This window comes from Notamacropus eugenii, chromosome 2, assembly GCF_028372415.1.
Source record: "Notamacropus eugenii isolate mMacEug1 chromosome 2, mMacEug1.pri_v2, whole genome shotgun sequence".
Lineage (NCBI taxonomy): Eukaryota > Metazoa > Chordata > Mammalia > Diprotodontia > Macropodidae > Notamacropus > Notamacropus eugenii.
Window position 1 is genome coordinate 23520735 of NC_092873.1, and position 25867 is coordinate 23546601.

Here is a 25867-nt window from a genome sequence, read left to right on the forward strand (position 1 = left end):
AAACAAGAAAAAACGATCTGCTTCATTCTGTAATCCAATTCCATAGTTCTTTCTGTGAATGTGGAAGGCATTTTGCCTCAAGAGTCCATTGGAAATTTTTTAGGTCCTTGCATTGCTGTGAAGGACTAAGTTTACCAGAAAAGTTCCTTGCATGCTGTGGTTGCTGCTGTGTACAAAGTTCTCCTGGTTCTGCTCCTTTCACTCAGCATCAGTTCATATAAGTCCTTCCAGGCCTCTCTGAAGTCTCCCTGTTCATCATTTCTTATAACACAATAGTATTCCATTACATTCATATACCACAATTTATTCAGTCATTCCCCAATTGATGGGCATCCCCTTGATTTCCAGTTTTTGATCACCACAAAGAGAGCTGCTATAAATAGTTTTGTACATGTGGGACTCTTTCTCATTTTTATGATCTCTTTGGGATACAGGTCTCAAAGCAAAACTGCTAGGTCAAAGGGTATGCATATTTTTGTAGCCCTTTGGGCTACAAATTACTCTCCAGAATGGTTGGATCAGCTCACAGCTCCACCAACAATGAATTAGTGTTCCAACTCTCTCACATCTTCTCCACATTTATCATCTTCCTGTTTTGTCATGTTAGCCAATCTGATAGGTGTGATGTGGTACCTCGGAGTTGTTTTGATTTGCATCTCTCTAATCAATAGTGATTTAAAGTATTTTTTCATCTGACTTTAGATAGCTTTAATTTCTTCCTCTGAAAACTGCCTGTTCATATATCTTTGACCATTTATCAATTGGGGAATGACTTGTATTCTTGTAAATTTGATTCAGTTCTCTATATATTTTAGAAATGAGGCCTTTACCACAGACACTAGTTGCAAAATTTTTTTCCCAATTTTCTGTTTCACTCCTAATCTTGGTTGCATTGGGTTTTCTTTGAGCAAAACCTTTTCAATTTAATGTAATCAAAATTATCCATTTTGCACACTTCATATTTCTCTATTTCTTGTTTGGCCAAAATTTTCTCTCTTCTCCATAAATCTGATAAATACACTATTCCTTGCTCCACTAATTTGTTTATAGTATCAGTCTTTATACCTAGATCATTTACGCATTTGGACTTTATTCTTGTGTGTGGTATCAGGCATTGGTCTATGCCCAGTTTCTGCCACACTTTTATCCAGCTTTCCCAGCAATTTTTGTCAAACAATGAGTTCTTATCCCAGAACCTGGGGTCCTTGGGTTTATCATCCTGTATCTATTTTCTAAGTCAATTGTTTTTCCAATGAGAAATTTCACTGTTTTTTTTTTTTTACTTTTTTGACATTGTTTTATTGTATCTCGATATTTCATAGAGTCATTAGCATCTACTTGCTCAATTCTAATTTTTAAGGAACTATTTTCTTCACTGAACTTTTGAACCTCCTTTTCTATTTGAGCAATTCAATTTTTTAGGGAGTTGTTTTCCTTGGTAATATTTTGATTATCTTTTCCTATAGTATTGGCTCTTTCTTCACAATTTTTTACTCTCATTTCTTTTCCCAATTTTTTTCTACTTCTCTAATTTGCTTTTTAAAATAATTTAAAAAACTCTTCCAGGAATTATTTTTGGACTTGAGACCAAATTGATTTTTCTTTGAAGTTTCACATGTAGCCACTTTGGCCCTATTGTTCTCTTCTAAATTTATGCTTTGGTCCTCGCTATTGCCATAGTAACTTTCTATAGTGAAGTTCTTGTTTTTGCTCATTTTTTTTTATTCCTTGGTGACTCGGTGTTTTTATGTGAGAATTGGGCTCTAGTCCTGCACTGTCTCAGGCTTTTTGTGCTGGAGTTCTGGGTCTTTCTGCTGGCTTTCACTGGGTTTCATGGCTTAGCTACTTGATTTCACTAGAGGGTAGGCTTCCTTGTGGCTTGAAATGGGGGTTGGGGCCTCCCTGTTGGCCTTCTGTGGGCGTAGGGGTTACCTGCAGCAGGGGTAGGGCTTTGCTGCCAGGTTGCTATGGTAACAGTCTCAACCTTGGAGGAGGGATCTTGTTGGGGTCTGACCCAGGAGAAAGACCCTGTTGCTGGATTGTTATAGAAACAGTATGTCTCAGTGGGAAGTCAGCAGTGGGGTCAAGGTCTTTCTGGGGGCTTGTGTGTGAGGAAACCTTGCTGCACTGCTCAGACTGCTCACTTGCTTAGGGGCCTGGTGGCTTGCAGGAGGGCAGAGCTTCCCTAATGGGAGTGCCCCAAGCTGGGAGCCCTGCTGCAGGCCCCCTACTGTGAGGCTGGTTGGCTGCTAACCTGCTCCCAGACCATTCTGAGGCAGTTTTCTAGCTGTTTGGAGGGAGATTTGGGAGGTTTCAGAGGGCTCCTTCTTCACTCCACCATCTTGGCACTGGAAGATCTCAGGTCCTCTTGGTGTAGAGAGTTTTCTCATTAGCGTGTGAGGCCCCTGAAGGCAGGGGAAGTCTTTCTTTCTGGATTTTGCACAAGTATCCCCAGCACTTAGCTCATGAATGCCTGCTGTCCTGCCTCCCTGGCTGGCTCCCTCACAATCACCAAGTGCAGCAGTGTCTGGATGCTGAAGCAAACATCCCACCTGATAACATAATGGATCCATGGAAGCCATGACCCTTATCATCACACTCCCAGACTGCAAGAGTGGCCAGAGGCCAGCCAAGCCACTAGGCCCTTGAGAAAGGAGCCGTCTCTGCCCCATCCCACCGGCAATCACTCCAGATGTCTGGTGATGCAGGCTCTTCCTCCTGGGTAGCCTGACCCCTTCCATACAGCTCTGATTGTGAGAAAATGTTTGCCATCATGGAGCCCAGCTTTGTCTCTGTAACTGCCCCTGGTCATTCTCCATTTTCCATCTGGGGCCAAGCTGAAGGCCAACCTTCTCTTCCATGTGAAAGCCTTTCCAGTGCCTGGATATAGAGCTCACATCCTGTTTCATCCCTCTCCACCCACCCCCACATCACTCTCAATTTAGGCTACACTTCCCCCATCCCCCTCTATTCTCATCTTCTTTGTTCTCTGAACATGCCCAGAATTTGGCCCAACAGTTGAGCAGAGGAGAGAGGGGCCATGAGCTCTCCAATCCTGGAACCTGGGCTTGTCCTCCATGGGGCAGCCCAACGTCCCCTTTGGCTCTTCTGGCTGACATGCTCTACATATGACTCATTGAGCTTCTGGATAATTGAGGGTGAACTGCTTTCTAACCAGGCCTCTCCAAAGCTGGGTACACATGAGGCATTTAACAAGGTTTTATTGACTCACTGTTAGGAAGTTGATTTAATTAATTTAGATGTGAGGCTTTCGATCTGTCCCTATTATATTTCATTTGATTTGATTCAGACAAATTTCCTAAACTGCCAAGATCACTTTCGATCCTGTCATCTAAGGTTTTAATTATATATTCTCTTCCCCTACTCCTCACAACTGGTATTTACACAGGACTTTAAGGTCTGCAAAACACTCTAAATGTTTCTCTTCACAACAGCCCTATGAGGTAGGTACAATTACTATCTTCATTTTGTATGTGAAGAAACTGAAACTGAGAAAAGTTGAAATGACATGCTCAAGGTCACAACGTGGTAAGTATATGAGGCAGGATTTGAATTCAGGCCTTTCTGACTCCAGGTCTAAAATTCTATCCACCAAGTCACCTGGCTCACTAATTTGACAAGTAACATCTATCTTCATGTAAATTGCTGATAAAATATTCAAAATCACAGGGCCAAGGACGGATCCGTGGGGCACTCCACTGGCGACAATCTTTCCACTGGAAGTGGAACTTTCATTACTCTTTGAGTTCCATTATATAACACGAAACACAAATATGACTATTTTTAATTTTTATATCACATTTCGAGGGACATCCCTCCTTCTCCCCTTCCCAGAAAGCCATCCCTTATAAAAAGACCAGAAAGAAAAAAAAGTGAAAAAGCTCTGAAAAATGAACAAGGCAAATTCTCTAAAGTGTTATAATCCATAAAGGAATTCCCTGATGCCCAAGGGTGGAGCACCTGTGGTGAGTCACCGGGTAGATGTCTGGCCATTCTCTTTCCATCTGCCCTGCAGATATTCCTGAAAAGTGACTTTCCCACTCAATGAAACTGGCAGCCTTTCTCCCTCCCTCCAACTAACGTGATTCTGACTCCTCAGGCTCATCTCTACTCAAGCGAAGCCTTCCAGGATTCTGTTCTAATGTCAGGGAGGGAGGAAAGGGAGGATAGTGTAGACATATTTAAGAGCCTCAATACAGGCACTGAGCAGGAGTGGGAAAAGACAGCTGTCTAGTTTTGCTAGGCTGTATAAATGATAACTACCACACCTCCTCTTACCATCACCACCACCACCACTGCCACCACCACCTCCACTACTACCACCTTTACTAACTAATCCCTGCCCCTCATTACAACTACTTGGTATCATCCCCATTTTACAGTGGAGAAAACCGAGGCAAGCAGAAGGAGAAGTGACTCACCTGGGGTCACACAGCTGTCTGGGGCCAGGATGAACTCCAGTTTTCCTGACTCTAGGTCCAGTGGTTTGTCTGCTACTCTACTAGCTGCCTGTGTTACTAATGAAAATTTGGAGGAATAACATTGGTCAGAAAAATACCTTTTTGTTGTTGTTAAAAAAATTAAGAATTTACTCTGTGCCAAGCATTGAGGATGAAAACAGAAGGGTGAGGCAGCCCTTGTCTCCGAGGAGTCCCCACTCTAACGGGGTGACTGTACAAAGGAGGCTCTGGTTCATGATAGATGCAAAGGTCCCGGTGGTTCCCAGGTTTTCTGGGAGAGAGTCAGGGCAGATGGAAGGCCCTGAGGCCTTAGAAGCAAGAGCAGGGCCGGGTGGGTCCCTAGCCCCTCGGGGGGCAGGTCGGGGTTCAGTTGGGGGGTGGGGAATGAGGATCTGTTGGTACGTACTCTGCTAGCCAGAGAGGCTGATCCTGGGGAGAGGGTGACCGGTAGTGAGCTGGGTCGGGAAGCCACAGGCCCCTGCATGAGAAGAACGAGGGCTGGGCATGTTTGCAGACATCGGGCAAACAGCAGGAAAATAATTGGCTCAAGATGAAAAGAATGCTCTGCAACACAAGCCTGCAGCGGGAGGATCCTGTTGCACAGGCCCAGGTAGAGGGGTGGCTTCGGGGGAGGCAGTTCCATCTTCCTCTGAGATTTGGATCAAGGACGCCAGGATGGGAGTAGTGCACATTTATGAAGCACCTAATATGTGCCCCATGCTGGGCTAAGCATTTCACAAATGTGACTTTATCTGTTCCTCACAACCACCCAGCAAGGTTGGGGCTAATGTTAAACCCATTTGATAAATGAGGACACTGAGGCAAGCAGAGGTTATGGGACCTGCCCAGGGTCTCACAGCTAGTAGTGTCTGAGGCTGGCTCTGGACTTGAGTCTTCCGAGTCCACATTTGTGAGGCTGATGGGCTTGGAGGACAGGGTGGGACAATGGGGGTGAGATGAAGTGGGGGGAAGGAACATGAGGAACAGAGGAAACGCGAGCTTTTCTCAGTATCTCCCACTGTCCCCTCCCTCGCCCTGGCCCTGGCACCATTTATTGTAAGAGGGTCAAATGAAGAATGAATAAAAAAACATTTAAGTGCTTCCTAAATACCAATCACCAGAAGCTCACAGAGGGGAGACTGTAGCAGGAAGTGACAGCCAGGGATGGGTGACTGACGAGGGCAGACTGGCAAGGCACTACCTGTTGGCACGTAGGGAGCCATGGCAGGGCTTGAGCAGGGGAGCTGCTCACCTGGTTGAGGGAGGGGAGAGTTAATTATTTCACAAATATTTATTAAGCACCTTCTGTATGCACAGCACAGTCCTCAGTGGTAGGACACAGAGATTAGAAAACAATGTATTCCCGCCCGTGTTGAGCTTTCAGTGCAGGGAGGGTCCAAAAGCATCTTCCCAAGGTAGGAGAAAATTCAGTAAGAATCAAAGCGATCTTACTTCTGGTTTAAAAAGATCAACAGCAAAGTACAGGCTTGGGGAGGTGTCTGAACCAGAAAAGTGGGTGTGGATTCAGGGTTCAACAGTGGCAGCATGCCCCTGGCCTGGTCACCACACACACTCAAGGCAGCAGAGCATCTGGAGGGGCCCCCGGAACGGAGAGGACAAAGATCTTGCCACACGGAGGCTGCAGGAAATGTTCCACCTAGGATGAAAATCCTTGGGAAGCGTGGGTCTGCCCTCCCCACCCTCAGATGGCAGGAAGACCCTGGCACCCAAGGAAGACCCCTCAAGGCAAGGCGCAGGGGCCCCTGGGAGGTTAGCACCCTGAAGCAAAGCTTGTTCCAATGGAGATGAGGCTGGGTGAGGGGCACGAGTAGAGAAGATAAGAACTGTGGTGTGGAAGGGGTGGGCAGAACCAGGAACGGTGGAGACTGAGGCTCCCGGCAAAGAGACTTTCTAAGCATCGGTACTCTCAATCAACAAGCATTTCTTGGATGTCACCGTATATAAAGGCACTGTGTTTGGTACCAGAAACACAGTGTTGCCACCCAGAAGGGGAGGATGTGCAGACTCGTGTCTGGTGCCATCACTGGGATCTCGAAGGTCCCTTCAAGCCCTGGGGCTCTGATCAATTCTGCTGAGGATGACCTCCAAGATGGGCTGGGCAGTGTGGAAGTGGGGGCCCTATCAGGAGGCTGCTCAGTACCAGAGCTGGTGCTCTTCTGGGCCACAGTGAGTGCAGTCTAGACCCACTCAGAATGCCACTAGTGATCTTTGAGTCCACAGAGCTTTGCTTTAAAGAGGCGTAGGGCTGACGGCCAGACAAACTAGTCCTGGGGGCCATGGTATAAGGGGAAGAATTTTTTGGGGTGAGTCCAAACCTGTGATTTTACCTGAGTAGAGAGCTCAGCTGGTGTGGAAAATCCCTCCACAGATGCAGATGGCAGCTCCTCTGTGGTTAATTTCAGAGCTGCCCAAGGCTCTGTCTATGCCAGAGACAGACAGACCCATGTCATCCCAACCTCAAGACCATGGTGCTCTGCCTCCAGTGGATTTGATCTGAACCTGAAAAAGATCAGCTAAATAGAAAGGTCAAGTCTTTCTAAGGAGGGCTCTTTATCACCCTCAAGGACCCAAGAGCAAAGGTGCCCAGCTCTCTCTCATCTCTCCTGCCTGCCATTCCAGGATGCTCAGACTGTACACTGCCACATTCTCTGTAATCCAGTGACACCGGCCTCCCAGCTGCTCCCTGCCCAAGAATCTCCACATCTGCAGTGCCTCAAACTTTCCCTCCTCACCCCGCTTCTTGGCTGCCTTCAAGCCTTTTGGAAGTCTTGTTGTACAGGAAGGTCTCCAGGTGCCTTCTCTCTGAGGGTGAGTCCGGTTCATTTTGTCCATCTCTTGTCTGGCCACAACCATTTGCACATTGACCCCGCCATGAGATGGGGAGCTACTGGAGAGCAGCAATGGTCATCTGCCTTTCTTTGTATCCCCAGCGCTTAGCACAATGTCTGGCACACAGTAGGTGTGTAAGAAATGCTACCTGACTGACTAACTGAACGAGAGCCTCATGTTTCAGTCAAGAAACATAGAGGGGCCCCAAGACTGAACCGCAGGTGGAGAGAAGTTGGTTTCTAATGCGAGAAAGGCATTGCCCTGAGGTGGCTGGGGGAGACTCAGGGTGTGAATCCCCAAGGGGGAGGGGGAGTCAACACTCACAGAGCCTACCCCCAGGAAGCATTTCTCACTCAGCTGCCCAAATTCTGGTTCACAAATTAAGTTTCTTAACATGATTGAGAATCCCTGGAATGAAAGGAAGCTGGCAGGTCCTTCTTATCATAAGTCCAGCCACAGCACGTGGGCCATGTGGCTGCTGAGAAGGAAGGGAGCTCTGGGTGAACCCTTTCAGTCTCTGGAGAGGGCCCCAGTGGCCACCTGGTAAGCCCCCTAGAAGATACCAGGCAGCAGACGCTTGGGCACCTTGGTGGTATAGTGCTCCCAATCGCGCCCATATTTGCGGGAGCAGCGATCCTCATCACGCAGACAGCGGTGGATGAGCAGGATGGACATGTAGATAATGTAGAAGTAGGGCAGGAGGTGAGAGAAGCCGCAGGCCAGGCAGTAGGCCAGGCTGCCCATGAGGTCACCCGTGTAGTTGAAGTGGCGAGCCAGGCCCCAGAAGCCCGACACCATCAGCTTGCTGTGATGCTTTTGCCCATCGGCCGACGTGTAAGAGCACTCTATGTACTTGGGCTTCTGGCCCCAGATCTGGCAGTTCCCATTGGTTTTTCGGAAGAGGTCTTTCTGGTGATTGGCCTCTCGGAAGATATAGTAGCCCACGAGGCCCAGTAGCAGGACGCCCAGTGCATGGGGTGTGGAGAGCTGCACAGGATGATAGACCAAGTACAAGCCCTGCGGGGTGGGAGAACAAGAGAGAAGGAGAAGCCCGGAGAACAACAGCTGAGAGCTGATCTTACAGCTGGCCATCATCAGAGGGCTACCCTGGAACTGACCTCATCTGTCAACTGTCCCCCAGCTGGCCTCAGTTTCCTTCACTGTCAAATGAATTGGTAGCATTGGAGGACCTTTCTGAAAGCCTGAGTTCCTCCCATGAGGGAAAACACAGCCTGAGAATTGGAGGTGTGACTGCAGCCTGACAATCCTAGCCCTCTCCCTCACAAAGGGCACCCCCTTTGCCTGGGTTGGTTTCTGCATCCAGGATGGCCCCACCCTACTTCTGCATTTACTGGATATCTCTCCATCCAAGGGTTCCAGGTCCTACAAGGCTGAAGCATTCCTATAACAATGCCCTGATGGGGGTCCTTCGGATAGCAGAGTCCCCATTTTATAGGTGAGGAAACCAAGGCTCAACATGATGGACTGAAGTGTCTGTGGCTTCTAAGCATGAAAGGCAGGATATGACCACTGACTGCCTCTATCCCAGGGGAGACTTACCCTGGGGTCTGTGAACTTCCAAAAAGGATAAATGAATTTTGATCTAATTCACTTCCCTTGTGATCCTACGTGAGTTATCTTATGCATTCTGGGAAGGGGTTCATAGGGCTTGCCAAAGAGACCCAGGACACGACAAGGGTATGGATATCCTGTACTGCACCACTGATCCGGCCAATGCTGAGCAGCCCCCAGCAGGGAGGAAGGCTCATTTCAGGGTACTTACTGAGTGCTTAGGAAAACTCAGGGAGATAAGTTGGGAAGCAGAAGGCCTGAGTATGAATTCTGATTCTGCTAGCTGCAGCTAACTGCACCAGAGAGCCTCTGGATTGGAACAAGGAGACATCTGGGTTTCAATTCTCCCTTGGACCTTTCTTAGCTGTGTGATGGAGAGCAATCAGCTCCCTGAGCCTTGGAGCTTTCCGCCTGTATGACGGGTCACGGGAAGGCTCAAATGAGATAGAACACACGTCAAACACTCTGCAAACCTGAACGTTCCCCAGAAATGCCCATCACTATCATCAGTCTGTTAAATTGGCCGAGCCTCATCGTTTTCATCTGCAAAGTGGGGCCAGCACAGACTACCTGCCCTTCCTATCACGCAGGCTCAGGGCAGGACCACAGTTGTGCCCAAAAAGCTGGCAAAGTGTATTTTTAAAAGATGTAGATGACCACAGCGCTGGCCGTTGGTGACATCTCCCTGAACACATCTTTTTCATTTCCTATCCTGGGTGCAGTATCAGTTCCTCAGATTTTAATAGATTAATCACAACTATTAAACACCTACTGCGTGCCAGTACTGTGCTAAGTGCAGAGACCATCTTTTCTCTCTTCTTGTATCCCCACTGCTTAGCACTGGACTCGGCACACAGTAGGAGCTTAATAAATGTTGAATGACTGATAAAGTTATTTGTCTCAGAAAGGCTAGGGTGTCAGGGATGCCTCCTTCTAACAACACTGGCCCACCAGTCCCAATGGATGGTCTTCATGGACTCATAGAGCTTAGAAATAGACCCCCTAGGAGCCAGCTCCCTGTTGGCCTCCTCCTCTTTGGGAGGCTGATGGGGCCTTTGGCAGCCCAGAAAGATTCCTGGTAGTGTCTGCCAGAGAGCATAGATCATGCCTTCTCCCAACCAAGAGGTTCTGAGAGGAGACAGGATGAACTTCCCACCTCCTATCACCTTACCTGCAGGGTGTAGAGGTAAGGCAGCCAGACACAGTCACCCCAGCCCAGGTACCAGCCAAAGTGGTCATGGCAGATGTCGATGGTTTTCAGGTACCAGGTTTCATTCCAGAAAAAATCTAGCACATAAAGAGCCTGAAAGATAGGAGGGGCAAGTCGATTGGTCTGGCATCTGTGCAGGATACAGGACCCTGAACCAGGCTCTGGGGGGAGGTACAAAGTCTAGAGAATCAATGCAAAGGAGAAAGGAGGCAATTTCGGGGGGATTAGCCAAGGCCCTAGGAGCATCTAAGCTGGGCCTTGATGAGGTTAAGGGTCCCAGGAGGTAGAGGGCAGCAGAGGCATGCCAGGCAGAGGGGCCACCTAGCGCAAAGGTGCCCAAGTTGTCTTTTCACTCATCAGTCAAGTAGGGCACCAGGTCCTGGCTCTAAGGGTGGGTGAGGCTAGAGGAGAGAGGTGGAAGGTTGGGACAGCCACTTCCTGGAGTGGGTAGATCAATAGATCCCTTGTTTCACTGAAGACACTTCCATAGAAATGGGCTAACATAAGTCTGTAGGTGACTTCCTAATGTGGCTCCCCTCAGCACACAGGGGGCAGGAACAGGGAGGTGGGGGGTGAAGCCAGGTGTAAACACCATTATGACTAGAAAAGGCCCCAGGCTGGGGGCTGGGAAAGAGCCCCAGTGGGGGCAGCCCCACTTTCTTGTTTGCTGAATCAGGGTTTGGAAGTAATCTCTTCAGTTAACGAAGACCTCGTAAATGCCAACTCCTGAGGCTTTTCCTCAAAACTCATCCCGTCTGACATCTCTGGCAGAAATCTCTGGTCTGGTGGGGGCCAGATGCCTCCACTGAGGGATAAAGTAGACAAGACTTCTACCCAGATGTGCAGGAGCCCCATCTCCCTGGGGTGCACTGCTATAACCTGGGAAAGGTCCTCACAGAGACCACTGCCGCTGACAGCCACAGCACAGGACAGCCAAGTCAGCCGGCTGGCACCTAGGCAGCACACGCACTCACCTGCAGGACGTTGACCAGGATCATGGAGTTGGTCACTGAACCAAAGAGCTCCTGCTGCTTGGCCGCAAAGGACAAATTGATGAGTGTCCAGGCGACGATGCCTGGGCGGCCGTTGAAGAAGAGTTTGAAGTCAAACCACTTCCCTATCCTTGGGTTGAACTCCACACCCATCATGTAGTTGTAGAAGAAGCTGTTTGTGAACTTACTGAAAGGGGCAGAAAGAGCAGAAGGTGACCAGGGACCATAGGCATCTCAGCCCAACAGCAATGACCTACAAGCAGGCACCATGTCTCTGCCCGTGAGCTCTGAAAGTCCTCTATGGGGCATGAGGTGCCCATAGCACTGGACCTAGAGTCAGGAAATGGAGCTGAAATGACCCTCACATACCAACTAACTGGGCGACCCTGCCTCAGTTTCCTCATCTGTAAAATGGGGTTAATAACAGCACTGAGCCCACAGGGCCACCATTATCGGTAAAGTGCTGAGTCTTGAAAGTACTCTCTAAGTGCCAACCACTCCTACTTCCATTTAATCACCTACTCTGTTCATTCCCCTAGTGCCCTCACTCCTCAGCCACCTTAAGATCTGACCACACTAGTCACAGGACATTCCACTTCTAGCTTCCAGGCCTTTGCAGATGGTACCCAACCCCTGAAATCTCTCCTCTGGGATTTTGAGACCAGAAGTATCTATCAAAGCTCAACTCAAGGATGACCTGACAGACCGGTCTGTCCTGATTTCCTAGTTGTCAGTGCCCTGTCTCTCCACCTAACTCACACACATATATAGTGTGTTTTATAGAAATGTATGTAGACATCTGTATGATATGGATTTTACACAAACACACAGAACACATAAATATGGAAATGTTCTCTCTTCTCTCTCTGTTAATGAAAATTCAGAATTTCCATAAACTAACAAACGGATTAATAAGTATGTCCTCATCTGTTGCTTTGAGCCCGTGCCTTGAGCCAGTTTGGGAAGCGTTAACCGCAGAATGCCACACCCTGAAGGGCTCCTTCACATTCTGTCTTTGTCTCTCCGCGGCCCAGCATGCAGTAAATGCTTACAAAAGGCCAATGCTGCATTGTTAGGCATCTATCACGTGTACCAAGGACAAAAGCTGGAGTCCAGAGAGAGGTCCCGTGAAAGTCAAACATTCAGCTCTGTCCCCAGGAGTGGAGAGAGAAGGAGACAGCTTTGAGCTGTGGTGTCTGGTCAGTGGGGAGTCCAGCGACCCACCCCACCTGTGCTCTGTGCTTGCGAGGAGGGGGAGGGCAGGGATTGGGCTGAGGAGCCAGGCCAGGCCTCTCCCTCAGAGGGACACACGTAATCAGCTGTGTGAGAAGAGTATTCCTAGTACTGCAGGGTCCCTTCAGTCAAACATAAACATATAAACGCAGTAGCAGAGCCAAAAGAATTGCTTTTCTCAGATATCTGCTCCCACAAGCTTTTCCTTTGTGTCAAGCTGGGGCAGTCAGACAGCTTGGGGTGTGCCTCCAGAGGAGCTTGACTGATTCCCATGCTTAGCTGACATCTTGGCCCCAAGGGGTCAAACCAATCTCAATGGGCCAATGTGGGCCCGATATCAGGAACGACTTCTTTCCACTGACAGTGGAATGGGGCTGCCTAGGGAGATAGTGAGCTCCATGTTACTGCTAGGCCCCAAGGAGACTAGATGACTACTTGTTGGGGGCGTTGATTTAGGGGGATATGTGTTCAGGGATGGGCCTGACGAGATGTCTCTGGGGTCTCTGCCAAACCTCACATTTTATGATTCTGTGGCCCAACCCCCTATTGTGGGGGCTGGACTGAGGACCTGGTGATGAGACAGTTTTAAAAAAAAAAATGTAGAAGGGCCTCAGTTAGGGCTTGAAATGAGGAATCTTCCCCTAAAAATGCTTTTGTTGCACAGACTTGGGTCAAATGACACCAAACCCAACAACTCAGGGACCTGGTAGTGGTGGAAAAGTCATAGAAAGCTGACCCCTTGTCTTCCAGAGGACACTCTTTGAGACACATAGTACGTGCTTAATAAATGCGAGGTGATGAACTGGGATCCTGAAGGTTCAGAATAACCTGGATTTAGAATCAGCCTTCCTGGCTCCTCTCAGCCTGGACTTTCTTATATTTGGGGGTTCATTGACAGTGGGAACAGAAGAGATCACAGAGTCACATTCTCTCATTTTCAGGCAGGGAGATGGATGTCACAATCGATGTCCAGTGTCTCACAGAGAGTGAACAGGTGAACCCCTTGACTCCAACCCCAAACCTTGTGTTCTTTGCATTAGGGCAGACCCCCTTACTATCTACCCCTGTGGGCCTCACCAGTGATCATGGGAACAGCTTAGGTGGGGAAGAAGGCTTGGAGAGATGTTGGGGAGATCTCCATAGAGTACTCTGCTTACCAAGGCAGGACAATGGAATCTGACATGTTGTAAAATTGTGACATTTTAAAAACATTGTAACAGAACAGGGTAAAGGCTCAACAGTCATTTAGTTAGTCAGAATCTAAGAACATGTCGGTTATCTGAGGTTTCAGCTGCTGAAACTTCCTCCCTCCTCTTTCTCCCCTCCTCCCATTCTCCTCTTCCTCCTCTTCCTCATGAAAGGTCCATGCATCAATTCTGGTTTTCCCACTGGGCCATGGAACATACCAGTCCTTGGCGTTGGTGGGGAAGAAATATCCTTTGATGAGCACAAATGTGGACACGGCGTAGCCAAGGATGTTGGCGCACCAGAGCAGTGGTATCCAGTTGTCGAAAATAATGGTAGGAGAGAAGCAGTGGAAGAGATGAGCGTTTGCGAACCACAGAAGGTGCGTGATGAGCCAGGCCTGGAGACCGTTGACCTCATACTTGTTTACAGTTCCTGCAACGGAAACAGGGCAAGATGGTGAGAGGACACCCCGAGGAGGCACGCAGCAGGGAGAGAAGCTATGGTGTGGATTGTCGGCAGTACTTGTAAGCACCCTGGGGCTCCTTCCCAGGCAAGACTGACCTTTCCGCCCTGTGTGGCGGCCACAGAATCAAGGGCGAGGAGTCAGGAGATCCAGGTGCTAGCCTGGGATATGCCCCTCATGGACAGTCCCTTTCTGGGCTTCTATTCAACTGGGCACCCCCTGTGGGTGACTGAAGATAGGGAGGTGGAGCTAAGTGGCATGGTCTCTGGGCAGCCCAAAGGAGAGGGGACCCTGTAGACAGGAGTTACCTGCAGGGGTGATAGCCCCTTCCTGAACACCTCCCACGTAGCCAGGCACAAATTTGTGGCAAAAATCAGGAATCATCATGTACAAAACCACCTAAAACAAGACATTGTAGAAAAAAATTACCGATGACTGAGATGGTTGGTGTCTGTAAGCTGGGAGTCTGTCTGTCCCGAGGTATACTTCCAACTTGAATAAGCCTTATTGTTAGCTTAACCTTTCCTCATGCCAAAGGGGCCACAAGGCAGAGCCATCTGTAATCTGAATAAGGAAAGTTCAGTATCTTGGGAAATGGATCTTGGCAGCTACTCTGCCCTGATTCATTAGAAAAGCTGCCAGTGGGAAGGCTGACCTGAAAAGTGACCCAAGCCATGTAGATCTGAGCTGCTCTGGCCGTCACACCTGGGGTCCGGGCCCAGATGGCCGAGAGGCTGGATTTCCCTGTCACCATCTCCACCACGGGCGCAGTGAGGGAACAACCATACTGATCACAGGACATGATGAAGTAATAGACGATGAGTGGGGCAAACATCAGCAAGAAGATGACACTAGCCAAGGAGAACCAGTCCACTTCCCTGGGAGAGAAGACAGCAGATGGTCAGCGGGGTGCAGCTCCTGGCTGGCAACACACACAGCACGCCCTCCCTCTGGGGAAGGTGGGCAAATCCAACCAGGTGGCCTTCTCTGAACGTAGCCCCTGGCAGAGTCTAAGGTCAGGCTGGGGACGGAGGCCTGCTAGAGCTCTTCTGCCCTGTGGACGCCCATGGTCCCTCCTTGTGTGGATGTGGCCCAAGGCCATAGGGCAGGCCCAGGGAGAGCCAAACACACTAGGCTGCTTTCTGTGGCTCTGACTCTAACCCTGTTCTACACTGGAAGCAAAGCCCTCTGGACCCTCGCTAGGCATTCTCTTAAGACACTGAGACTTCCAACAATGGTTAGGGCTGGGTGCAGACAGGATCAAGGCCCTATGGCTGAGCTAGTCTGACCATATAACCAGAATGTAGCATAGTGCTGGCATACAGTAGGTGCTCTCAGTACATGTTAGCAATGGACTCTCCTCTGTTTCATCTTCCCCCTTCTAAAGCCAGCTTGCCCACATATAAAAGAACACTGGGGGGTACAAGAGAACTCTGGGGGCGGGGAGCAGATAGATGGCACACTACCACTCCATGTTCACTTCTGGTGAAAGTCCACCCTGGGTGACACATCAGCTGCTTAAGGCTGGAAGGCAGACATGTGTCTCTCGTGTGCACCTGTTGTTTATGAGTTACAGATAAAACAAGGAACAACTGTGGCACCTCCCTCCTAGGGTTATTGGTAGTGCCAGATGAGATGAGGATGGGAAAGCATATTAGGACAGGACCTGGCATGCAGTAAGGCTCTACTCACTTACCATTAAGAGTAAAGCTGGCATATTTGATCTTGGCAGAATTACAACCCAGCCAAACCAGATATGCTTAAAAAATATTTTCCCTTATCTCAGGAAGGTGTTGATAATGATTATCAGTGGAGCGAGGAGAGCTAGCATTGATGGATGGCCCTGAGGTTTGCAAAGTGATTTACAAAGAGGATTGCATTCCAACTATTCTGTTATGATTCCCACTTGATCAATGAGGAAACTGAGGCAAAGAGTAGGTAAGTGACTTGCCCAGCGTCACGCAGCTAGGAGGTGCCTGAAGTCAGATATGAGCTCTTTCTGACCCCAGGCTGGCACGATGCCCTGTGGTATCCCCTAGTGCATCTGAACCCAGGTCCTCCCATAATGCTCTGCTGCACCTGCTCATAAAATAATTATAGCCATTTCCTGTTACCAGTTATTTGCCATGGAGGGTCTGTATCTGAATGCTGCATCTCCCTCCTCCTTCCCTGGGACAGCAAGTGCCTTTCTGGACATGCCTCAGTTAACCCCCAGCCGGATGTGGCCTGTTAGCCCAAAGTGAAGCCATGGCCCCTTTCAGTAGCCCACATTCCTCATATACGAGGATCCGGGGAGTGAGATTCTGATATGGTCCACCAAGGCCCCCGCCTATGTGATCAACAGGGAGACGGTGCCCAGATTTTGCCAGGCAGGAGTCTGAGAGCCCAGGGAGCGGATGTGGGCACCCAGCCCCTGCACCCCAGCTCAGCTGCTCCAACTGTCTGCATTCCATCCTCCCCACAGCAGCCAGACCTGGGCCTTCTAAAGCACAGATCTCTAAAGCAGGATACTTCCCTATTCCAGATTTATTCCTCGAATAAATCCACAAATGCATGAGCAGCCTCCAGCTCAGCCTGGTAACCTTATTCCATATTACTCAACCCACCTCCAGTACTCTATGCTACTGCCAAACCCTCTTCTTTGTGGTTCCTCTCACACAAAAGATTATCTCCTGCATCTAGGTCTTTGCCTAGGCTGTCCTTTCTGCCAGGACTGCATTCTCTTCTCAGCTGAACTCTTTGTATCCCTAATTAGCTTCGAAACTCAGCTCACGTACTATGTTCTAGATGAAGTCCTTCCAGACTCCCTCCCTTCCTCCCCCTTACCCTGTCCCCTGGACTCCTTTAGGTGAGCACATTACCCTCCCCCAACAGAACGGAAGGTCTCTCAAGACACACACTCTCTGATTTGTTTTCCTATCCCTACACATCGTGGGCACTTGATTGATGAAGTCAGTTCCACAAATATTAAGTTCTTGCTTAATATGGGGAAGTGTTCAAGAAGACAAATGATGAAAGATGACCCTGTCTTCAAGTAGCTTACCTTCCACTGGTGGAAAATCACACACGCTCAGATCAAACAGTCATACAAAGTGGGGGAGGGGGCATCCACAGCAAGGGGGTCACCCAGAGTGGGAGCACCAGGAGAGACTTCCTGCTGGAGGTGGCACCCAAGCTGGTTCTTGAAGGGAATCAGGGCTTGGCATTCTATGTGGGGAGACTGTCTGTGTAAAGGCATGGGGGTAGAAGCTGGTAGGTCATGGAAAGGGAACACCAATGGGATCCTGGACATGCCCCTCTCCTTTCTAAGTCTCAGTTTCCTTCTCTGTAAAACAATCAGCTTGAACAAGGCGGTGTTCAAGTTGTACATACTGGATCTCCATCTTTAGGGGATGAGATATTAAGGCTAAGAATGAGATCTGTAAGGGGCATGGGGAGTCCATTCCTCCCTGGGGGCTCACAACCTAAATGGAGGGAGAGATTTGCTTTCAGTGTATCCCGTGTGGTTATTTAAGATACCCTTCCAAAATATCAATTATGTGGCTGCAAATAAACCACTTAGAAACTGCCATATACTTCAAGCAAACCACATAAGGAATTTTGTTGTCACTAAGTCTGACTCTCCCCAGTGCACGTCTCCATCAGAAGTTTAATAATTATTTCTTAATATTCCATTCTCTGTAACAGCTAGTCACAATTTTTAATGGGGGGAAATGTGAACAGGATTACTGTCTGTTTTCCTTGGATAAGTATAATATTAAAATTATCATAATATTATAATATATTATATTATCATATGTTACAATATAATATTATATATTATAATATATGATTATAATATAATATATTATAATCATAATGTACATATAATATGTAACACATGTGTAATATATATTGTATATATAACATAATATATAATATAATAAAATAAAAAACAACCTTCTACAGTGTCCTGTACAGCCCTCTCACAGTTGGTCCTTAGTTTTGTGGGTGGCTTTCCAAATTGGGATATTTACACAAGGTCAGATCAAACACCTGCCTCTGTAACTGTCTATGCTTTTTGAAAAATAATTTGGAAATGCCATTTGTGGCTGACAAACTACAGGTGTCCAGAACGACTAGTTATAAACTTAGTTGTGACCACGTTGGATCAGTCCCCAGGACTCACCAACATTTGGCACACCCTTCTAACCCTCGTCTCACTGTGTCCCAGCCCTACTTCAATGTTCTGTGTCACTTAAAACCTGAAGATGAAGTAAAAAGGGATTCTATGAAGAATTTGAGTAAGATTCTCCAAATGGACTCAGCATCTAACGCTTGATACTGAGTGGCTTAGACAACATGGTGGGGGGAAGGGTGCACACGGGACAACATGGGATGAAGAAATGAATAGGCCAAGGTTAAATAACTCCTGTGAGAAGGCAGAGGCCCTGGATATGGGGGGCACCAAGCATCATTTCCAAAAGAGAAACCGATGCTATGCTATGACTGGACACCGTGGGGAGTCATCATCTTTTTGTGGGTGATTTGAGATTTACTAACTATAGACAGCAAGCAGTCAGTCCAAGGACTACTTAAAATGAAGGTGAAAAGTGATTCCCAAGCGATCTGCTACATATGCTGCCCATTGGTGAATCGGCTGGTTTTGCTGAACTGATTCTTTTCCCTTGTGGTTCCTCTTAGGTTTTCAATTATTTGCCATAAAGGGAAAGGAAGATCCCACGGTGCTGTGGACTGTGAGTCAGTCTCAAAGCCAGGAAGACTTCCAGCCTTTGACACCATGAAGTCACGTAGTCTTCTGGTGTCCTTGGCAGAGGAAATGCCAACCTGCATTTGCAGAGGGAGTTTCCTTATCTAGGAATTCCCCAAATTTCAGGTTAAGTCGATGGAGGAGAGAAGGAGGGAGCCATCTGGAACCATAGGATCAATTATCACTAAGAAGTGAGAGACTGACATTCAGTTGTAAGAGAGATCAAGCTAGCTCAACACTAACCTAGTTAATCCAGCTGCTAAGGCTGGAAGAGAGAGAGACGGAGACTGAGAAAGAGAAAGTGGGGGAGAGAGGGTAATGACTCCAGGTACTCTCATTGCTTATTCAAGTTTGTATAGGACAAATGGGCTAAATGAAAGGGGCCAGGAACTTGTGGATCCCAGTTTGGGCCCTGGGTTCCCCTATTAAGTCACTTACCTTCCCGAGGAACTGGCTTCCTATTCTGTATAATGAGGGCACTGGACTAAGTAACCTGAGGCTCCCCTGCCACCCCAACCCAGACGTCCGACGGTATGACAAAGTGCGTGCACACAGGCACATGCGTAGACACATGCACACACTGCACATGAAAGAGAGACATTAGAAATTCTGACATTAGAAAAAAGGCCAAGGTGCACCTCCTTAGGGAAAAAGGAATGCTCGCTGGCTTAGAGAGTAGCACTATGCCAGCTTTGCCCGCGTCTCCTTTTTCCATGAGGATGGATGGCTCCGGATCCTTTCCCAAACTCCAGGCCCTTTCAGCTTTAAATAGAGGATCCCAGCATTTCTGGCATTTTTAGAATTGGGGAGCAAGGGGGACAGTCCTCAGCCTCCAGGGGAGCTGAGAGCCAAAGAGGCCTCACGCTGGAGCCTGTTGAACTGGGAGGGACTGAAAGGGTGCCAGGCAGAGGCCACAGCTGCTGTGCTCTCGCCACTCCTGCTGGGCCATGTGGCTCTCACTGATGGTTTTCCACTCACAAGCAAGGGAGGATTAGATTTGTCAGGAAGCCTGGGGACCAAATCCCAAGTCTGACTAGATGACCACAGGCCAGCCCTCACTATTCACTTCCAATAAGCTCAGAGAATTCCTCTAATATTGACAGGCTCCAAGGCGGCTCAAGTGAAATGAAATAACATAGAAGAAATATTTCACAAACTGGGGAAACGTGGGAAATTCTGGTTGCTATTATTTACTTTGGAAAGGAATTTACAAAAAGTCAGCATGAGATTTGGCTCACCAAGCCACGGTCACCCTGCCCCAACCTTGGGGATCTCCTTCCCAAACCCCAGGTCAGGGGTTGGAAGGAGAATCTTACCAGGCTCGGCCCCATTTCCCATGAGCCGAGGTGTTACCATTTGGCGTCTTCTTAGGGGAGCTGGCTGGGGAACGCATCGCCATTGGACCCTAAGGAGAAGAGAGCCACGTTACTGCTTGGGAACAGTAAGGGTACAATTCTCAAACAATCACTAAGCATGTGTTAAGGACCTGCTAAGTTCCAGGCAGACACAGGCTGATCAAGGTTGAGTCACCTGGCTTAGCCTCAGTTTACTTATTTGTAAATAGATGTTTTAAAAAAGGAATCTTGCTTGCAGCATTTACCTATCTAAAGGTAGTTAGGTGGTACAGCGGATAGGGCACTGGGTCTAGAATTAAGATCTGAATTCAAATTCAGCTTAACACATTTTCTAGCTGTGTGACCTAGGACAAGTCAACTCTTTGCCTCAGTTTCCTCAACTGTAAAATGGGGGGAATAACAGCATCTACTTGTTACATTTGTTCTGAGAATTAAATAATATTTGCAAAATGCTTAGCACGTGCCTGGCACACAGTGGGTGATCTATAAATCTGACAGTTCAATGGACAGACCTTGGGCACGGGCAAAGTGGTATACTCCATGTTTACTGTTTCTAGGACTGGTCACAGAGGGTGGATGGTGTAGACCCTGTTCCCCAGAGGTTACCTACTATGTGGTCACAGAGTATGATAAGACCCTTTTTAGTACCAACAGCCAGTCCCGGAAACATTGGCAGGATATAAAGAGGGGCAAGAAGTCAGGTGTTCTACAAACTTCATGTGCTCTGGAAACACCACTTTTATTTAAAAAAAAAAAACAACTTTGCAAAAGTAAGAGATGATTGTTACTTCCTACAATAAACTTTATTCCACTTGATGCCGTGCAAAATGCTAAAATTAATAGGAAAAGAACTCTGCACCTTCCTGAAATTCATGAAAAATCGTAGTTTAGCCAATGACCTGGGTGGCCAAAATCAGTCCATCCAAAGCAGCACCTGTGGGTTAAACCATCTCACAGTCTTTTGGCAGAAGGAAATTCATTTCATGATTCCTTTGTGGATTTCAATGAACAAATTTCAAATAGTACAAAATTATGGATCTTTTTTTTTTTTTAGCAGTCTTCACTACTTTTACATGTGATAAGAAAATACTGAGGGGAAAAAACACCCAGCACCTGATCTACTCTTTACAAATCAATTTGACATAAGACTGGTGAGTGGAATCAGTTCAATCAGTTGGTCAGTCAAAAAGCATTTCTTAACCGAGCAGGGGTGGAGAACCTGTGACCTCCAGGCCACATATGACCTTTAGGTCCTCAAGTGTGGCCCTTCAACTGAATCCAAACTTCACAACAAATCCAAACTTGGACTCAGTCAAAAGACCACATACCCAAGGACCTAGAGGGCCCCAGGTAGCCTTGAAGCCATAGGTTCCCCACCCTGAGGGTGTAAGAGAATTGTTTATTAAGGTCTAGAGTACAAAGTCACAGTGATCACAAAGAGACCTCAAGAATGTTACCGAAAGGCTAACTTGACCAAATCTGAAGGACTGTCTCATCTACCCTGCTCAATGGTGGTCCTCCAAATGGCCCCCCAAACTGGGAGGTGCAGTTACATTGACCTCCTGGTCCTTGTTCTAGCCATTTCTCTGAACATCCCTGGAATGTTCTCCTGCCTCAGGCTCAAAAGTCTTTCCTCATGCCCAGGACTGTGCAAATTGCGTTTGTCTTCTCATACTTTCAACATGCACCACAGACCAAAAGAGTAAAATCTGTTTTGAAGGAGAACACAATCTTCTCGTTAAAGTTTTCTGATGCTTAATGGTGCATCAGAGGAGCCAGAGGTCACAGGACACCAAGGACGCAAATATTAGATAGTCCATTTATCAAAAATAAAACACTAGAAGAAGCATGTTTAGCTGGTTAAAATAGACATGATTTTTAGTACAATAAAGTCGATTTAAGTACAAAGGGCTTCCTTCACATGCCGCTAAAATTCCACCTTCCACAGGTTCCCCATAATCTCCCAGCCTTTGCTCAGCGATTATCTCTCTTTTATCTCATTTCTATTTTGTTTGTACACTCTGGTCTCACAGAGAGCTCCTCAGGGCACGGGCTGTTTTCACCTTTCTCCCCACCCTTAACGCAGTTCCTGGTTGGCACTTACTCTCTGGTGACTGACATAACCCTGGACTTTTTCCCCTGACATAGCTAGCTTTCCTTTTGCCCAAAGCTGACACTGTTTTGGACAAGGAACTGAAGGTGGCCCTACTGGGTGCAATTTTCCCCATCAATTTTGCTGGTCTTAATCAGTTACAATTCATTTTTTGATACTTCTAATGGCCTTTTAATTTGCTTCAGTCATTTTCAAAAAAAGCATCTCATCCTGGGCTCATTTCTGAGGCTTTGGGGTGGAGAAGCTGGATGACCCTGCTCAAGTCACCTAACCTCTCTTGGTCTCAGTTTCCTCATCTGTAGAAAGAAGGGGCTGGATTCAATGATCCCTAAAGCCCCTCCAGGTCTAAATTTCTGGTAGCTGGGAGGGGTGGTGGATGGCAATTGTACTAGTTCATCAGAATATTACCCCTCATTCAGGCCTGCCAGTCCTGGGGAGCACCAGACAAGCTGCTAACCTTACCAAGCTGAGAGCCAACTAATCAGATACATCTTTAGAGTAGAAGGCCACATCCTCTTCTCCCAGGGGCCGACTGACTCAGCTCCTGAGTCCTATAGACTTAGCAGGTGTCTTTTGCGAGCCCATACCCTCTGACAAGACAGCAGTCTCTGAAATTCCTGAGATGTTTACCCGTCTCGGACTCCAACAGACCCTGCTTTAGACAGATTGACTCTCCAGGAATAAAAAGAGAACCAAATAAACATCCCTCCCTCCAACAACGCCTTGACACAGTTCAGTGGCTTTGGCTTTGAAATGGCCTTTTCAGAGCAATGTGAGGACTCTGGGTCCTTCTCAAAAACACATTTTTAAAAGCACAAAATATGTAATCCTCTCTGTGGAAAGCAACTCAGCGTTGTCAAAACTTGTAAAATCTCACTTTAGAACCTCTGCTCCAAAAACAGAAGGTGTGTCCTCAGGCTGGATTCTCCTCAAGGAAGCCCTGACCATCAAAGACCCACTGGGCCCTGAGCCCCCAGAATCCTCCCTTCACCAGAACCACCTGATAGAAATAGGAAGGTTGGAACATTTACAGGGCCCTTTACACGTATTTCATTGGAGCACCACAAAGAGGCTGGAGGGGAGGAACATTTAGGGAGTACCCACTGAACTATTTCCTTTGGTCCTGGAACCCTTCCTCACTAACCAGATTGTCAGGCTGGATTTGAACTCAGGTCTTCCTGTCTCTAAGTCCAGCACTGCCTCCCCACTCACTACCACCACCTAATACCAAGGGGAGCCAGCATGGATTCAGATATGCCCCTGGGAACCTATACAATTCACTTGAGCTTTCCCGTTTATAACCAAGGGTCTTTTCATCTGCAGACTTGGAGAACTGCACCCTTGGGGTGGGATCATCAAAGTCAGAAGGGTAAGTCCTGTCCCAGGAAGAGGCAGGAGCCCGAGTCCTCCAGTGAAAGAACCCTCTCTATCCACCACGAGACCTGGAAGTTTGAAAGCCACCCGACAGGAAGTTAAAACAAAACAAAAAAACCCCGCTGTCTGCAGAGCTCTTTTTGATTCCGTTGGGCTGCAAACCACACGAGGCTAATTCTGAGTTTATTTACCCAACACAACTACTCCTGCGAGGCTGTGGTTAACACCATTCAGAGAAACTTTTTTTTTGGGGGGGCGGGGGGGTGTCTTTTCCCCATAATTGCGTAAAGTCCTTTTTTCTTTGCCCATAAACAACAATCCAAATGGTCTGGCCAACTCGACACCTGGCTGCCCCGGTGGGTGACAATTTAATCGCGGGGAACGTCCACCGGACGTCTTCCATTTCAGAGGAAGGAGGGGGGCTGCGCCCGTATTCCTGCGGGTGAATTCTCTGGGGTAATTTCAGAAAAGGGCAAAACGCCATTCTGCTCCGATCTTTTATTTCACATCCGAGGCCAGCAGGGCTCGAAGGCTCTTTTGTCAATTTCATTTGTATCATTTCATTCAGTTCTTTAAGATGGAGCTGGGCGTGTGTGCAGAGTTTGCATTAAAAGATGCAGGTTGAGATTAAGAACTGGATAAGAGCGTGACACTCAGCTAGAGCCATCTAGGCTTTCCTTCGCATTGTCACCAGACTGGGGACATGTTCTGAACAGATACAGCTGGGCTGGTGCCCCGTCCTCATATTCCAAGGTTTAAAATGTAAAATAAATGCAAAACCCCTCGAAAATTAAATCAAAGACCAGTCAGCCAGTTAGGTCATTTCGAAAAGCATCGCAGCATGTCCCCGAGCTCCTGTTGAAGCCCCTCCCCTCGGACCTGGGTTGTGTCCCTTCTCGGGGAAAGGTCCTGGAGATGGAGCCGGCCTTTGGGTGCAGGACAGCTCCCACTCGCAAAGCCCACGCTGGCTAAGACCCACCTGGACAGAGCACACAGGGTGAACGTGTGCGCTCTCCGAGCCAAGGACAAAATGCTGCTTGTCTAGGGCGGCCCGAAGTCCCCCAAGGGGCCTCTCCAACTAGTCTGCTTGCACGGAATCCCCCAATTCCCTGGACCAGTTCCCGCTAGGCTTCTTACCTCTGGCACACCTCCGCCACTCAGCACACGCAGCGATGCTTCCAAGGGTAGCAGGGTTATGAGACCAAACTGACGTTTCCGCTTAGGACCGCCCTCCGAGCAGACACGTCGTGCGGAAACGGCCAATGGGCTGCCGGAGATCCCCCTGTCAGAGTGCTCCGCACACTTGGATTGGTGCAGAGGCCTCAAGCCACCCCGAGCCCACCGAGGAGGAGCCAGCCTGGCCACTCAGCAGCGGGAACAGGGGCGGGACCCCTGGTTCAAAGGAGCTATTTCCCTCCCCCTCGGGCCAAGCCGGCCTCCTCCTGGGCGGGGATCCTGGCGGGCGGGTGTTCTGGGAGCCCCGGGAGGTATGGGGGTGGGGGGGTGGGGCGGGAAGAGAGACAGTGAGCGGGACCCCTGCGGGCTGTTCTCCCAAAGACGTCGGTTGCTCCCGCTTCCCTCTAGGACCAAGCATAAAATACTTGGACTGTGCCGTCCTTCCCAGCTCTGTACGCTCTCCTCTCCTCCAATTCCTGGCGCCTCCCGGCTAGCGTGTTTTTTGGGCCTGCCCCCGATCCCGGGAATGCCCCCCCTTCCTCCCCCCGATGTATCCATGCCTGCTGTCTTTACCACCGGCATGTAAATGCCCCTTGAGGTCCAGAGAGGTTCTTTCTCCTTTCTTTGTGTTCGCAGGTCCAGCTACGTAAGGGTTAATTAATGCTTTTTGATTGATTCTTAGGGCAAGGCTACGTGATACAGAGTCACCCCCCCCCCCCCCCCGCCTTGGAATTTAAAAGGACTTCGTTGGGGGGGGCAGGTTTTAGCCTCCTAGGACCACGTAACGGAACCTGTCTGTGGGGTCACCTGGGCCACATCTGGAGGGGGAGGGGAAGAAGAGAAATGCTGGGAGTCCGGGAGCGGGTACCGTGCCTAGCCGTGTTTGGAGGGGAGGGACTGGCCTGCCTGGCCTCCCACTGTGAAAGTCACTACCTGGCCAGCCCCGGCAGGGGACGCCGGCGAGGGCCTCCGGGGGAGCGGGCTGGGGCTGGACACTCCGTCCGGTCCTGTCCGGTCCGGCTCCGGGCCTGGGGCTGGTCCCCGCGGCCAGCGCCCGCCCGCACCGCAGCCACGGGGCGGGGGAGGGGCGGGGGCGGCGCGGAAGGCTCG

The 25867-nt window shown here is 48.7% G+C and overlaps 1 protein-coding gene across 9 annotated transcripts; it reads right to left on the reverse strand.

Moving 5' to 3' along the window:
- Window positions 1–25799, reverse strand: DHCR7 (7-dehydrocholesterol reductase). Of its 9 annotated transcripts, none has more exons than XR_011973812.1 (11): window positions 24719–24842; window positions 20056–20144; window positions 14645–14867; window positions 14298–14388; window positions 13745–13958; window positions 11088–11292; window positions 10075–10206; window positions 6830–8348; window positions 4888–4959; window positions 4443–4538; window positions 1–261 (listed from the first exon to the last, which is right to left on the reverse strand). XR_011973812.1 is itself a non-coding variant. In XM_072639441.1 (10 exons), exons 4-10 carry the CDS (start codon window positions 20136–20138, stop codon window positions 7884–7886), a joined length of 1413 nt encoding a protein of 470 aa, XP_072495542.1. In that variant the 5' UTR covers window positions 20139–20144; window positions 24719–24848; window positions 25331–25399; window positions 25691–25799; the 3' UTR covers window positions 5758–7883. The 9 variants fall into 9 exon arrangements, 2 of the variants coding, with proteins under 2 accessions (XP_072495542.1, XP_072495543.1); XR_011973810.1 differs by having other exon boundaries at window positions 1–4042; XR_011973809.1 differs by having other exon boundaries at window positions 1–4159.
- Between the last annotated feature and the right edge of the window lie 68 nt (window positions 25800–25867).